The sequence below is a fragment of the Ursus arctos genome, chromosome X (genome assembly GCF_023065955.2).
Source record: "Ursus arctos isolate Adak ecotype North America chromosome X, UrsArc2.0, whole genome shotgun sequence".
Classification (NCBI taxonomy): domain Eukaryota; kingdom Metazoa; phylum Chordata; class Mammalia; order Carnivora; family Ursidae; genus Ursus; species Ursus arctos.
This window is the reverse complement of record NC_079873.1, coordinates 105,166,991-105,183,610: the sequence shown is the minus strand read 5'-3', so window position 1 is coordinate 105,183,610 and position 16,620 is coordinate 105,166,991. Positions and strand designations below refer to the sequence as shown.

The 16,620-nt window shown below is 45.9% G+C and overlaps 1 protein-coding gene across 1 annotated transcript; it reads left to right on the top strand.

The window, feature by feature from the left end:
- The first annotated feature begins 3,220 nt into the window (after positions 1 to 3,220).
- Positions 3,221 to 5,380, top strand: MAGEA4 (MAGE family member A4). The gene is given in 6 exon segments (XM_057306558.1): positions 3,221 to 3,235; positions 3,567 to 3,640; positions 3,788 to 3,861; positions 4,464 to 4,979; positions 4,982 to 5,193; positions 5,195 to 5,380. Coding segments are annotated over 6 exon segments (1,077 nt in total).
- The last annotated feature ends 11,240 nt before the right edge of the window (positions 5,381 to 16,620 follow it).

The following is a 16,620-nucleotide window of genomic DNA, read 5'->3' as shown; positions in this document are numbered from 1 at the left end:
TTCTTCCTTTTGATGCTTGGGATTGGTTGTTCTATAACTTTGCCAGGTATTTGTGGTCTCCTGGTCACCTTTGCCTTGTCAAAATTTCCCAGTGGTCTACCCAGGGCTCCGGACCTGCCTATATATACCTCCTTCTAGGACACCCAGGAGCCATACTCAGGCTTTGATCGGTCAGCAAGCCTGTCCTCTGGCCAATGGTTGACCTGGGGGAGGGCCTTAGACATTGCCAAGAACCATCCTGACCTGTCCTTGGGTAGGGGGTGGTGCTGGGGAGGCCAAGATGCAGCTTAGACCTAACAAAGCACCATCCTGCGTGGTGGGGGTGGAGGGGTGAGTTTGAGGAGGTCGAGATGTTTTGGTTGGAGAAAAGTGACATTTCTTTAGTACCTGTAAAGAACCATCTCAAACTGACTGACATCTGGTCCTCACTACCCCATGTAAAATTCTGGTGGGTCACATGGCAGGGAGAGTGTTTCCAACAAACCTTTCCCCAAGGCCACCCATTTTAGTGGTTCATTGTGTTCTCTCCCACCCTTCATTCACCATTGAGTAGTTTTTGTATGTCTTACCTAAAATCCCTCCAAGGTAATGTGGTTGTATTTAAGTTTCTGTGGAGATGTAAATCATCCCACTTCATTTCTAAAATTTCTCTTATGACCTCTATATGAAAACCACTCACTTATTGGATACCACCAGGGAAATTTTCTATTTCACGTCCTTTTCCCAGTGTCCATGTAGCTTTCCTCAGTTTTCTGTTTTCCAGGTTGAAATAACTGCCTTCAGGCTGTCTTCAGTGAATAGATTTGTTCAACTGGGTATCTTAGGCTTGTTGCAAATCTGAGGGAGTTGTGTTCATTTCCGTAGGAATGGTACCTAGACTTGGGTTTTAACAGTGTAGAATAAATGTGGTGGGTATTTGCATGCTGAAAGTCTGGCTTGATATTTGCATGTAGGAAACTACACTCCCCCACCCTCCATCTCTCCAGGGAATTCAGGCAGTGAGAGCCTCGTTGTGAGGCACACAGACTCAGCAGGGTGTAGGGGGCAAGGCCCCAACCCTGCCTGCCAGAGTCCGGGTGAGGAGACCAGGGAGGATGGAGGGACCCTGGCCCTGCCCGCTCCCCTCTCCTCCCCCACCTACCCCCCGCCAGAACCCATCTCCACCCGACGTGCTCTCCGCCCTAGGAGACCCCTTCCTATGGGGTCCAGAAGTGACGAGCTCCGACTTCCACCTCGGAGGTCTGAGAGAGGCCATGACCTCCTCGTGTGGGAGGCGGGATCTCGGCAGGTAGACCCACCCGTGAGGGAGAACAGAGAGGATGGTGGGGTGCTCCCAGAAGCCAGATCGCCCCTGCCAGCAGCCTCGAGAGACTCCGGGAAGGGGCGGCAGCTTTCAGCTGAGCCCCTCCCGCCAGGGCCCAGGACAGTGGACACGGGTCCCCAGAGGGACGGGCCCAGGCCCTCCCTGGAGCAGGTGTCGGGACCTGAGGGAGAACTGTGGGGCCCACCCTCCCCTGCTGAGGTCCAGGCACTCAGTTCCTGGCGTGGCCCGGCCCTGGGGGGCCCCAGGGAGGGTGGCCACATAGGGCCTCTGGTGAAATGCGCCTCGGGGATCTGAGGGAGCTTAGGACCTTGGTCAGTGGGGAAGGATGCAGGGTCGGGAAGGGGCAGGGGCAGAGGCAGGCCCAGGGAGTCCAGGTGGGGACTGGGTGGGGACGGATCGGGGGCAGGACTGACGGACTCAGAAGCCCGGGACAGTGGGGACCTCACCGAGGTTGGGCCCTAGAGTCAGTCCGGGAAGGCCCCTGGGTGGGATGGGGACACGTGGCCAGTGGGAAGAGACTGGTACATCCGGGTCTCCCGAGAGACTGGGGGCCTTGGCAGAAGGAGCAGGGCATCCCTCAGGTGGGCAGAGGGGAGGGCCCAGGTCCTGTTGGGCGTCGTGATGAGGATGCAGAGGGAGGACTGCAGGAATCTCGACCCCAGCACAGAGTCAGTCAGGGAAGGTCCATGGGGGGCAGGGAGATGAGAACACGTGGTGAGTCAGCACTTCCGCATATGGGTCTCAGAGACACTGGTGGCCTTGGTGGAAGGAGCAGGGCCTCCCTCAGGTGGGCAGAGGGGAGGGCCCGGGTCCTGCTGGGTTTCATGGTGAGGATGCAGAGGGAGGACTGCCGGACGCTGGACCCCAGCACAGAGTCAGTCAGGGAAGGTCCACGGGAAGGGTGGGAGATGGGAACACGTGGTGAGTCAGGACTTTCGCATCCCCAGTCTCAGAGACACTAGGGGCCTTGGCAGAAAGAGCAGGGCCTTCCTCAGGTGTGCAGAGATGAGGCCCCAGGCAGTAATCCGAATCAAGGTATGAACTGAGGGAGGACAGAGGAGACTTCACAGGGGTGGACCCTAGTGTCAGTCCAGGAGGGCCCCTGGGGGGTGATGGGGACCCGTAGGGCATCCAGACTTTGGTTTCTAGGTCTTAGAAAGTCAGGAGGCCTGGTGTAAGGAGCAGGGCTTCAGGTGTGCAGAGGGGAGGGCCCAGGTCCTGCTGGGATGCATGTTGAAGATGCAGTGGAAAGACTGAGGGATGCTGGACTCCAGAACAGAGTCAATCCGGGAAGGCCCTGGGGAGGGGTGAAGAAACGGACGCCAGGGGAGTCTAGATTTCCACATCTGGGTCTTAGAGAGCCAGGAGGCCTGGTGTAAGGAGCAAGGCAACAGGTTGGCAGAGAAGAGGGCCCACGGTCTACTGGGGGTCAAGGGAAGGACACACAGGGAGGACTAAGGGACCTGGGCCCCTGAACAGAGATGACCACACAGAATCCTGAGGCTGCTGTCATCCCTGGGAGGTCCCAGTGTGGGTTGATGGCATGTGGTGGGTCCTGACCTCTGAGTCCAGGTCTCAGAGAGACTGGGGGCCTTGGCTGAAGGAGCAGGCACTCAGGTGGGCAGAGGGAAGGGCCCAGGTCCTGCCAGGAGTCAAGGTGAAGACCCCGAGGTAGGACTTGGGGGACCCTGGACCCCAGAATAGAGGGGACTCTTAGAATGGTGTCCCAGCCATCAGGCCCAGTAGGTCCCAGGCAAGGGTGGGGGAGGGGTTGCGAATGTGTTAACTGACATCCTGTTTAGACATCTGAGGGAGCTGAGGATTCAGCACAGAGGGCTGTACTGGGGTAGGCAGATAGAAAAGGCCCAGGATTTGTCAGAAGTCAGAATAAGGACCATGATAAAGGACTTGGTAAGTCCATGTAAGAATACATGAAATCCCAGCCCTCCCTGTCCCTTCTGTCAGCCTTTGGAGGACCTGAAGTTGTATGGCTGCATGTGGTGCTCCCTCATTTCCATCTGTGGTTTCACATAAATGTGAGACTTTCATTTAAGGAGAGTGCCCTCAGATAAACAGAGGGAAGCCCTGCTAGGCAACAACGTAAGGATTGAGTGCACACACACACCCCCACCAGTCCCAGGACAGATGGACTCAATGGTATTTAGCTACCCCTTGCTGTTCCCCCTGGAAAACCTTTGCAGATATGTCCAGATATGGTTTCCCCTCACTTCCTTCTGTTCAGTATCAGAGGTCTTGTTCTGAGAACTTTGTCTCAGGCCAGCAGAGGGGTGAGGTTCGCATCCTGCCAGGGGAAAGGTGAGTCTCCTGAGTAAGCATGGAGGGGACTGTCCAGCCTGGATCTGTGGGGACCTCACAGAGTCTGGCCCAGCCCTCCTGTCAGCACTTGGGGTCCAGGGCTGTGCTTGTCTGTGCCTTCATGTGCCCTTTCCCTCCCTCTTACAGGGGACCTAGGAACTGGGAGGTAAGGCCTTGGTGTGAGGCATGCCTCCTCAGATCACAGAGCCAAAGAGGCCCAGGCAAGTGCCAGGAATCAAAGTGAGGTGATGCTCTGAATATGAAGCTAGAGGTTTCCCCATCCCAGAACAGAGGGGACCCTACAGCACCCAAGCCTCCTCAAATCCAGTGTTAGCCCCAGAACCTCAGACCCTGCTGGCTGCACCCTGAGGAACTGGCTAACTTCTTTCTTCAGATTCTTAAGGGACAGGCCACCCAAGAGGAGCGACCCCTGTGAGGCTCCAGAGCACCCCTAAAGTGGAGACTCCTTAGATACTTTTGTAAGAGTCACCAAGAGTGTGTTTCTCAGCTGAGACCCCTCACGCTCCCTCTCCCATCACCCATCTCCTGTCCATACTCTTGTCAACAGGAGTAATCATGATTCCCACTCCAAAGTGTTGGTGTTACATGCTTGAAGAGCACCTTTAGTCCCAAAATAGGGCACAGGTCCTCTTGGGTGCACAGGTTCCTGAGGCTAAGGAAAATGCCACCTTCCTCTGGTCTTGTTCCTCCCCTTCCTCTTCCTCTTCTTCCTCCTCATCCTCCTCTTCCTATTCCTCCTCTTTCTCTTCTTCATCTTCTACCCCCTTCTTCTCCTGTTATTTTCTGAATTTTCTGATTTCAGGTACCATGAAGGAGGTTTCTGCTGCTTCTGGATCACTAAGTCTTCTCCAGGGTCCTCAGAAAACCTGCTTCTCCCCCACTGCCATGGCAGTCACTCCATCAGTCAAATCCAATCAGGGCTCCAGAAGCCAAGAAGAGGAGGGGCCAAACACTTTGCAGGCCCTGCCAGAAACTGGGACCTTGCTTGGAGATGCCATAGGTGATAAGGTGGCTGATCTGGTGGCATTCCTGCTTCTCAAGTATAGAAAAAAGGAGCTGACCACACAGACAGAAATGCTGAAAATTGTCAGCAAAGATTACCAGGACCACTTCCCTGTGATCTTCAGCCAAGCCTCTGAGTGCATGTAGCTGGTCTTTGGTGCTGACATGAGGGAAGTGGACCCCAGTGACCACTCCTACATCTTAGTTACCACCGTGTGCCTCACCTGTGATAGGATGCTGAGTGGTGAGCAGAGTGTGCCCAAGAGTGTCCTACTGATAAATATCCTTGGTGTGATCTTTATGGATGGCAGTCGTGCCCTGAGGAGGAGGTGTGGGAAGTGCTGAGTGTGATAGGAGTGTATGCTGGTAGGGAGCACTTCATCTATAGGGAGCCCAGGGAGCTCCTCACCAAAGTCTGGGTGCAGGAAGAGTACCTGGAGTACCGGCCAGTGCCCAACAGTGATCCTGTATGCTACGGGTTCCTGTGGGGTCCCAGGGCCCACGCCAAAACCAGCAAGATGAAAATCTTGGGAGTTTTTGGTCAAGGTCAGTGATACCATCCCCAGTGCCTTTCCTGTCTGGTATGAGGAAGCCTTGAGAGATGAGGAAGAGGGATCCCAAGCCAGAGTTGCAGCCAGGACTGTAGTGGGGGTGCAAGGACCAGAACCAGTTTCAGGGCCATATCCAGCAGCTTCTCTTGCCCCAAGTGAAGTTTGAGGCAGATTTTTCACTGTGTTTGAAGAAAGCAGTCACTGGTATAAGTGGTGGAGAGGCAGAATTGGGCTTAGGAGGGTGGAATGTATAACATCTTTGTGTGCCTGTTCTATAAGAATGATTTGGAACTTTTCTCCCTTTTGGTATTTTTCAAATGTTGTCCCTATTAATGAAAGATTCAATTAACTCCAAGTACTAAATTTATAAATGACGTTAGTCACAAATATATTGCTACTCATTTGGTTTAATAAGTGAGTATCTTGTGTGTCGTGTGTTTTATACTTACACTTATTTATACTGCTTTTGTCTTTAATCTTCATACTAGCTTTATAAGTGATTAATCCACTACCTTTACCATATATTTACTTTTACCAGTGAGATTTATACTTTCATATGTTTTATTGTTACTAATTAGTGTGCTTTCTTTTCAGCTTAAAGAAGTCCCTTTGACATTTCTTGTAAGGCCAGTTTAGTAGTGATGAACTACTTTAGCTTTTGCTTGTCTGGAAAACTATCTTTCCTTTAATTCTGAATAACAGTTTTGCCAGGTAGCGTATTTTTGGTTGGAAGGTTGTTTTTCTTTTTTTCTTTCAACACTTTTGAGTATATTGTGCCTCTCTCTTCTGGCCTGCAAAATTTCTGCTGAAAAATCTGTTGATAGTGTAATGGGGGTTCCTTGTAAGTAACAAGTTGTTTTTCCCTTGCTGATTTAAAGATACTGTGTTTTGCTGTTTTGTAAAAAAAATTGGAAACCTTCCATCCCACATTGACATCTGGAACAAGATAACATAGCATTGAAAAGGAAGTTTCCTTCTGGGTGGCTCTGTTGGTTAAGCGTCAGACTCCTGACTTCAGCTCAGGTCATGATCTCAGGGTTGTGAGATCAAGCCCTGCATCAGGCTCGTGCTGGGCATGGATCCTGATTAATATTCTCTCTCTCCTTCTCCTCTCCCCTTACCCCTCTAAAAAAAGAAATAGAAAAAAGTAAGAAAAAAAAAAGAATTATTGCTTTCTGTTCTCCCTTTTGGTATGTCATTCTATAAAACTAAAAGATATATTTATCATGGTGAGCATGGAGTAATGTATAGAATTGGGTTTTTTGAAAAATTTTTATTTAAATTCCCATTAACATACAGTGTAATTTCAGGTGTACAATTTAGTGATTCAACACTTTCATACAACACCTGGTGCTCATTACAACAAGTGCACTCCTTAATCCCCATCACCTTTTTCACCCATTCTCCTGCACACCTCCCCTCCAGCAACCCTTAGTTTGTTCTCTATAGTTAAGAATCTCTTTCTTGGTTTGCCTTTCTCTCTTTTTCATTTGCTTGTCTATTTTGTTTCTTGAATTCTACGTATGAGTGAAATTATATGGTATTTGTCTTTCCCTGACTGACTTATTTTACTTAGCATGTTACACTCTAGTTACATCCATGTCATTGCAAATGGCAAGATTTTATTCTTTTTGATGGATGAGTAATATTACATTTGCATATGTGTGTGTGTGTGTGTGTGTGTGTGTGTGTGTGTAGCACAACTTCTTCATCCATTTATCAGTCGATGGACATTTGGCTGCTTCCATAATTTGGCTATTGTAGATACTGCTCTTATAAACATAGGACTGCAATATTATTATTATTATTATTGTATTCTTATATATAGTTAATACCTAGTAGTGCAATTGCTAGCTCATAGGGTAGTTCCACTGTGGAAAACAGTATGGATGTTCTGCAAAATGTTAAAAAAAAAAGTTAAAAATAGAATTGGTGAGTCAGTACTGTTGTACACCTGAAACTAATATTACATTATATGTTAATTATACTTTAATTTAAAAAGATCTATACCTGGATATGCTTGGCATATTCAAAAATATATCAGATATTAAATCTTATTAAATAAAACCTCAGCTCACGGGTTCTTTTATTCCCCAATCATTAATTAGGCATTGACTCTTTAGAAGGTCTTGTGTAGATAGTGAGGACATTAACATGTGCAAGCACCCCCCATCCATAGAACCATAGAGTCTAAGAGCAGCAATCATATCAGGATGATGGTGAGATACTCTCTAAGTCCTAAATGAGAAGTAAAGAACGGATGAGAAGGGGGGGGTGTCTACAAGTAACAGCCAAGTGTACATGTCCTGACAAGGCACTTTAGAAATATGGGAAACTGTGATTCCTTCTGTAGGAGTTGATTATAGGGAAGCTGAGGGGAGGTAGCAACCAGATCACAGACAGTGTGTCTAAGGAGTGAAAGAGAAGCCTGGAATAGAAAACTGCACTTAAGAGGGTTTTTTCTTCTTTTTTGAATAGTTAATAAACCAGAAAAGAATCTCTACCTGAGATAGATAAGGAGAACTGCACTCTCGTCCCAATGCCATTGAACACAGTGCACAGACTAGGTGTTTTATATCCATCATCTGCAAGAATTTCTGGAGAAATACAGGGATATTCGTTTGAGTGGGCGCCCCGAAGACTCTAGACTGATACTCTTGTTCCTGAGCATGGAAAGCCAGATAAAAGACATTTTAATTTGGTTATCTTGAGTGTAATTTGGACAGCTGTAAGTAAGCAAAGTCTAGGTTTTGGTGAGGGAGAAATGAATGAAAAGAGTGGTTTGGGTGGAAGAGCAGCCAGGAGGGAGGGAAGGAGCTGGTCTTTGACTCAAATTCTAGGAGTTTTGTGTTGTATCCGGCTGGGACAACTGCCTCACACCTGCTTTCCACACATATTCTCATATATCCCATATATATCCTCTGATTTAGAAAATGGATTGAGTTTTACTTACGAAGCACCCTCTTTGGCTGATTAGCTATTCCATGGCCTATTGAGCTGCACATTCTCTAACATGACCTGGATAACAAAAAATATCCCAGAGGAGAGAGTGGAAGGCTCTGGGATCAAAACAACATTCGAAATCACTGCCATTCGTCAAAGTTCCAGTTTATGCCGGGCACCGTGCAAGGTGCTTTCGATACATTACATGCATTCCTGCAGTCCTACAAGACGGGGCTTATCAAACCCACTCGCCTCACAGACGAAGAACCTGAGGCTCACGGGGCTTGGTCATTTTCCCAGGATCACATGGCTAGTGAGTGACAGGGCAGAGACTAGAACCCTGGTCTGAATTCATCTAGAGCGCATGCTGTTCCCGCCCACCCCAGCCTGTGGCCAACCTTCTGAGTCGTACATCATTCCTGAGGACAGCATGGAGTCTCCCAGGTGACAAAAAGAAGGATGCTGTGGCTAAGGTACTAAAACCCGGGCTAAGGAAGGAAGGTGACAATGAGAATCAAACAGGATTTGGGTACTGTCTGTGGGCTTTATTAACCTAGAGTTCTTCTGCCTGAGCCCCAGAGTTCCAAGGCAAATCTGACCTCAGAAACTCCTCCCAGCAATAAAGTCAGTCGTCATAACAAATTGAAGTAGTTGCATTTGGTTGAGCACCTACTGGGTAGCGATACTTGGGAGAAACTTTAATGTTCATCCATAGCGTGTCTTGCTTTCCTTCCAGGACACAGGGGACACTACACTGCCAGTCCGCTTGTAGTTAGGGAGGGTTGCGTGATGGCCCTTTGCCGTAGAGATGTGAGCAGAAGCATTGTTTCTCACATCCAGGCATCTGAGAGCCAGTATGTCAGCTCCATGCTACCTCCCTTGATTCACCAGCAAACATGGTGACCCTGTGTTGAGATAGGGGAGCCACAAGATGAAAGTGTCCTGGACCCAAGGCCTAGGAAAAGCCCAGGGCCCCTGCCAAACTATATCAGAATTTATGTGCACAAAAATTTATGTGCACTTTTGTCGTGTTAACCCTTCAAATGTCTGGGTTTGTCTGTTGCATCAGTTAGCAGTTACTTTCACACGGCTGCTTTTCTGTTGTTAGGCTTATCCAGAAATTTTACTTATGAAAGTAGTAGTTCGTATCTTCCTATTGCAAAAAACTTCTTCTTTTTTTGTTATAATAATATTTTTATTATATTATGTTAGTCACCATACAGTACATCCCTGGCTTTTGATGTAAAGTTCCATGATTCGTTAGTTGCGTATAACACCCAGTGCACCATGCAATACGTGCCCTCCTTACTACCCATCACCAGCCTATCCCATTCCCCCACCCCCCTCCCCTCTGAGGCCCTCAGTTTGTTTCTCAGAGTCCATAGTCTCTCATGCTTCATTCCCCCTTCTGATTACCCCCCCCTTTCTTTAGCCCTTTCTTCTCCTACCGCTCTTCCTAGTTCTTATGTTCCATAGATGAGAGAAACCATATGATAATTGTCTTTCTCTTGCAAAAAACTTCTAAAAATACAGATCAATCACAATATCCCCTTTTCAAAGTTCCTCCACAATTCAGCCTCCTCCTCCTCAGAAGTCACCATGACTAACAATCTAGCATGTGTTATTTTATTTTAATTTTTTAATTGATTTTTCTTTCTTTGAGAAAGAGTGTGTGAGTGGAGAGAGGGGCAAAGGGGGAAGGAGAGAGACTCTCAGGACCCTGAGATCATGACCTGAGCCGAAATCAAGAGTTGGACGCTTAACCGGCTGAGCCACCCAGGCACCCCTAGTGTGTGTTATTTTAAAGATGACTATGTGTTTTTCAGAGGTCTGCTCTAAGAATATATTGTTTTTATTCAACATAAGAGGTAATACTATGCATATTGATCTGCCGCTAGCTTTTGTCACTTAATAAAATGGATGCAGGATCTTCCCATGACAGCACATATAGATCTACCTCACTTTTGAAACTACTCCCTGGAATGTTAAAGTTTGTATATACCATAATTAATCACGTAATTTTTTTCTCCTGGTGGAAACATAGGTTGTTTTCCCTTTGTCATATGATTCATAAGATGAAAACAACATCTTTGAATATGAATCCTTGGGTAGACATGAATGTTTTCTAATAATATATTCATACTAACATAGACATTGGGTTAGAGTGGAAGGGGTGTGAATAGTGTAACATTTCATAAATACATCTGAAATTTTATTCAAAAAGTGGTATGCCAGTTTGCATTCTCATAAAAATTGGAAATGATTTAAGATTCTGCAATATCAACAAGACATTTCCCCCTTTATGTTGAGAAAGAAGGATTTGGCCAGAATGACCAGCAGCCAGGGGAGGAGACCAGCCAGGACACCCTCAGTAGTGAGGGGCATTGAGAGCATCCCGGGGAAAGTGATGGCCAGAGCCCATGAGAGAAATCAAGTACAAAACCAAGTCCAGAGAGCCCCAGGCAGACTGGCAGTCAGGGCTCTGAATCGCGAGTTCAGCTACAGGGGAAAGGGACCAAAAGGAGAGAAGGTGGAGAGGCAGGGGAATTCAGGAGAAAAAAACATGGATGGGCTGGGGAAGTCTCTGAATCATTATCACCAGCTGAAAGTTGCAGGGTGGTCTGACAGGGCAGGTCTGTTGGATGAAGGGATCAGCAGCTTGCCAGACACCCCACTACCATAGAGTCCCCCTACCTCTGTCAGGAAGAGTATGCCTGGCTCCCTGCACCTGAGCTCAGGTGAGCGACATCTCTTGACTACTCTAGTGGTCCAGGGCATCCTTGCCAGGGTCCCAGGGCTGGAAGCTGTCATGGTGCCTGCTGGAGGTGGGGCCTTCCCCCCTGGCTGCAGTGCGACCCCACACAGTGGGTGGGGCTATGTGAGTAAGGGGTGAGTGACTGAGGAAGGACAGCTGAGATAGGCCAGGAATACCCAGGAGCAGTGGAAGGGAGCATGCAGCTAGCGGCAAGGAGGGTGAAATCAGAAGGAGAAAGCCCTGGGACTAATCACCTCAGACTCTGCAGATAAAGGGCTGGGCGTGGACATGTTTGAAAGCTGTCCAAATGGTGTGCCTGGCTCAGACTGCCTTCCAGAGCTGCTGAGGTCGTGGCATAGCAGGGGTGGCTGTCCTGTCCTGTGGCTATGATGGCTGGTCTGTGTTGCCGCCAGTTTGCAGGGTGGGTGGAAAACCTGTGGAGATGGCTTTTTCTTACTCAACTGATAAGAAAGTGGGGGCTCCGGTGCAGGACAAGGAGCGTGAATGGGCTGGGGAAATCTCCTGATAGTCCGACCATGTTTCCTAGGGAGGAAGCACCATGGACCATCCTGTTGAGAGCACCCCCACCTCCAAGATGGTGTTTGGACCTGGGGAGGAGAAGTCCATGGTGACACCCTTAGTAATAGTTTCCCATGGGAATTCTGAAGTTACATGAGCAGTTGGAGAACTGTGGGTTCCATCCATGGAGGTGCAAGGCCCAGGCAGGGGGCAGGCTCCACATTTTGAATCAGTGAATGGCACCCTCCAGCAACTTGATTTATATATACATATGTACATGTAATTTTTAAAGGAAACATGGAAAAATTCCTCTGATAGGTGGATTTCTGGTTGAATACAGGCATATATATGCCATTTTGGGTTACTCTTTAATACTCTGCTCCTGGCATCCTTGTTAAGGCTGAACATGTATCTACCAGTACTCAACACTTACTTCCTCTAACCTTGTTTCAGGCAGCTGGCACCTCTGTAGTAAGTAAAGTTACTCATGACAAACAGAGCAAGCAGCTGGCGGCAATTTTGGGCCCCAGAAGCTAGGATTCCATGAATCCATCCTGTACGTCTTGTATCTAACTGGAAAATCTTTATGATGCATTCTGCATCTAACTGGTAGACTGTCAACAAATTTTAGAGGTGAAACCTGTTACTCCAGCTGAAGCCTTGCACAAGATCCACTCCATGCAACCTGAGCAAGCCAGAGTAGTCTGGTGGAAATGAGGACTGTGAACCCAATCCCATCCACTCAGCACCCTTTCTTCACCCTTGGGGCAGTGGGTCCCAACAGCCGGACATAGAGCCCTAGGCTTCCCTGCACTTGCCCAAGCACAGCTGGGAACGTTCTGTGCTAGAAGACTATTTCTCAGGCATGGACTTCCTTATGTTCCTGCACAGGTGTATAGATGTGGACTCTGTTCTGTCCAGTACTCTGAAGGCTAGTTTTGCTGCCTGGCTTTCCAGCACTGCCAACAACTTGTGGCCCCCCAACCTCTGCATACCCAGTACACTTTACCATCCCCTATCTTGTTTCCCTAAGTCCTCATTGCCCACCACCCCTGAACTATAAGGCACACACCATCCTCCTACTTACCTTTGTTTCTCTATTCTCAGCACAGGACCAGCTATTCTCCCTCCAGCCCCGCCCCCCGCCCTGGATTTTGCACAGTCTCCTCTCTCCTGCTAACACCAATCCCTGTCTCTATCTTCCCAGACCTGGGTCTGCTTCAAACTCTTCTCTGGAAAAGGGGTCCCTCCTTTGACCTGGTAGCCTCTCAGCCCTGAGTAGGTCCTCTCTATCTTTCCACTGGTGCTTCCTTCTTTTGAAATTATTCTTAAATCGTGTTCAAATATTCTTTATAAGAATGGGGACTTTGGTTCATTTTGCTTTCACCTGTTGCCTCTGCTTACAACAGGGCACACAGTCCCCTTGACTGATTTTCAGATTCCCTAATCTCAACCAAAATGTGGTAGGATGAGTAATAACCCTCCTAAAGATATCCATGTGTTAACTCCTTGAATCTCTGGATATTATGTTTATGATAAAAGGCACTTTGCAAAAGTGATTAAATTAAGGATAATGAGATACTGAAATTATTCTGGATTATATACAACGGCCCTACATGTAATCACCAGAACCCGTCTTAGAGGGAAACAGAGGGATATTTGCAAAAGACAGAAGAGAAGAAGGTTTGATCACAAAAATAAAGTTTGAGGGGCGCCTGGGTGGCACAGCGGTTAAGCGTCTGCCTTTGGCTCAGGGCGTGATCCCGGCGTTATGGGATCGAGCCCCACATCAGGCTCCTCTGCTATGAGCCTGCTTCTTCCTCTCCCACTCCCCCTGCTTGTGTTCCCTCTCTCGCTGGCTGTCTCTATCTCTGTCGAATAAATAAATAAAATCTTAAAAAAAAAATAAAGTTTGAAACATTGGAGTGATGTGGCTGCAAGCCAAGAAAGGCTGGCAGTTTTAGGAGCTGCAAAGAACTAGTTCTGCAGATTTTAGTAAAAACTCATTTTGATTTCTAACGTATAGATCTTTCAGAGTATAAACTTGTGTAATTTTAAAGCATGATAACTTTGTTAATTTTTTACGGTGGCAACTGGAAATAAATACAATCTATTATAGCTTGTGTACCTTAATCTCCTTTAAGAACGTAGTTGAAGTGATTCCTATAAGAGTTAGCTCGGTATAACACCCAGTGCTCAGTGGAATAATGGGTGTTATACGCAAATAATGAATCATGGACCACACACAGACACACAGACGCACACACAGACACACACACACACACACACACACACACACACACACACACAAGCCAAGAGGGACATGTGGTCAATAGAACAAAAATCAGGGTAGTTAATAAGAGAAGGAGAAATGTGCACAGATACATTTCATACTATCTATTTTCTTTTAGGTTTATAGGTAATATTCCTCCCTGAATTAGGATTCTGTAATGTATAACAAAGATATAGCCAAGAAGAAAATAAATTTAGACCAGATAATACTACCTAAAAAAAAAAAAAGAGTTAGCTGGGACATAGTTAAATTGCTTGAAAACAGTATGATCTTTTTGAGTCTTGTTTTAAGATTTTTTTAGGTGAGATGAGAGAGCAGTGTTTAATCTATGGTCAAGAATTCTTCATTACTAAGGAAAAACCTTCTGAGTACTTCAACCAATGCACTATGAATGATAAAATTTTTCACTCTTGGGAACGAGAACTATACCCAGCCCTATGTGAGCTTAGGACGTCTCCCTCTGCACCTTTTCTCTCTCCAATATTCTGTTGAACAAGCTCTAGACACCTTAGCCTCCATGTCTCCCAGGTACATCTTAACAGAAGGAGACAATCTGGCTCACCCACTGTTCATTGTGGCCTGCAGTTTCTCTCTAGGATGTAAGCTGGGAGCAATTGTAGGGCTTGCTTTAATTTTTTTTTCTTTTTTTTAAATTATGATATGTTAGTCACCATACAGTACATCATTAGCTTTTGATGTAGTGTTCCATGATTCATTGTTTGTGTATAACACCCAGTGCTCCATGCAATACATACCCTCCTTGGTACCCTTCAATGGGCTCATTTGTCAGAAATCACTATCCCTTTTTGCCTAATTCTAATGAATTTAAAAATTTTTTAAATATACATGTATACATATATATACATGTATGTATACATATATATGTATTTGTATACATATATATTAAAGATTTTATTTATTTGAGAGAGACAAGGAGAGAGAGAGAGAGAGAGAGCATGAGCAGGTGGGAGGGACAGAGGGAAAGGGAGAAAGAGACTCCCTGCTGATCCGGGAGCCTGACACAGGGCTCCATCTCAGGATTCTGGGATCGTGACCTGAGCCGAATGCAGATGCTTAACTGACTGAGCCACCCAGGTGCCCCTATATATAAGTCTATATATTTAGTTGTTTTAGTAGGTGTGTATATTTGGTCCCTGTTACTTCATATTGGCCAGAAGCAGAAGTCCTATGCTCCAAATTTAAAACCTAAATTATCTATGCATAACAAATGTCCAAACATTTCAAATTTATTCAAATTAAATAGGTGTTGTTAAGGAGTGCACTTGTGATGAGCACCAGATGCTGTATGAAAGTGTTGAATCACTATATTGTACACCAGAATCTAATATTACACTATATGTTAACTAACTGGAATGAAAGTGAAAACAACAACAAAAAGAATTAGTATTTCCGAAAAGTGGGTGTGAAGATAGAGATAAAAAGAGAAGGACCAATTGAATACTCAGTTAGAGTATTTAGAGTGCCACATCTGCTCTTTACCTCAGCTTGGTGGATGGTTGCCACCCCAAAAGAACTCTGAAGTTTTATTCTCTGGAGAGGTCTCTGAGCTGCAGGATGCCAAGTACAAACCCTAACCGTAACCCTGACCCTAAACCTACCCCTAGCCAGTAACTACTAAACTCTACCCCTAGTCTAAGCTCTTGCCCTGAACCTAACCTCTGGTAAAGGTCTCTGAATGGTACATTCCCTCACCCTAACCCTAACCCTAGCTCTAAATCTAATCCTAACCCAAATCCAAACCCTAACCCTAATCCCTAACCACTAACCCCTCAAACCAACCAAGACCATAACCATAACCCTAAAACTAAATTTATCCCTCCACAGAGGTTTCTGAACTGCAGTATAATAAGCACACACACTTACCCTGAACCTAACCCTAACCCAACTCTTATTCTAGCCCTGAACTGAATCCAAATCCTAGATCTAAAGAAAAAAGTGATTTGGTATATATATACAATGGATCATTACCCATTAAGAAATAATGAAATCTTGACATTTGCAATGACATGGACGGACTAGAGAGTATTATTCTAAGTGAAAACCTAGTACTAACCCAAACACTCACCCCTAACCACTAACCCCTAACCCTAGCCATAACTCTAACCCTAAACTTAACCCTCTGCTGTGGTCTCTGAATTGCCGGATAATAGGCACATACACTCACCCTGGCCTTAACCCTAAGTCTAACCTTTCTCTCTCTGTGTTTGTATGTGTATATATACATATATCTATATATAACCATTATATATCTATACAATGGAATATTAGTCATAAAAGACCATTTTATATATAAAATGGAATATTAGTCATAAAAAAGAATGAAATCTTGTAATTTGCAATGACATGGATGGAACTAGAGAGTATAATGCTAAGTGAAATGAGTCAGTCTGAGATAGACAAGTACCACGATTTCACTCATAAATAGAATTTAAGAAACAAATCAAATGAACGTGGGGTCAGGAAACAGAGACCAACCAAGAAACAGACTCTTATCTGTAGAGAACAAACTGATGGTTACCAGAGGGAAAGTGGTGGGGGGAGTGGGTGAGATAGGTGATAGGGATTAAGGAGTGCGCTTGTTGTGATGAGCAGCAGGTGATGTATGTAAGTGTTGAATCACTATATTGTACACCTGAAACTAATATTCAACTGTATGTTAACTAACTGGAATTTAAATAAAAACTTACAAAAAATAAAACCAGAATTGAAAAACTGTGGGACACACACACACACTCACACAAACACACACACACACATTCATGTAGATAAACACAACCAGGAGAGCAAACAGCAAAATAGCAACAATTGTTTTTCTCTTGCTAGTGGAAATATAATTTATTTAGTTATTCTTTCAATATTTTATAATCCCTTCTGA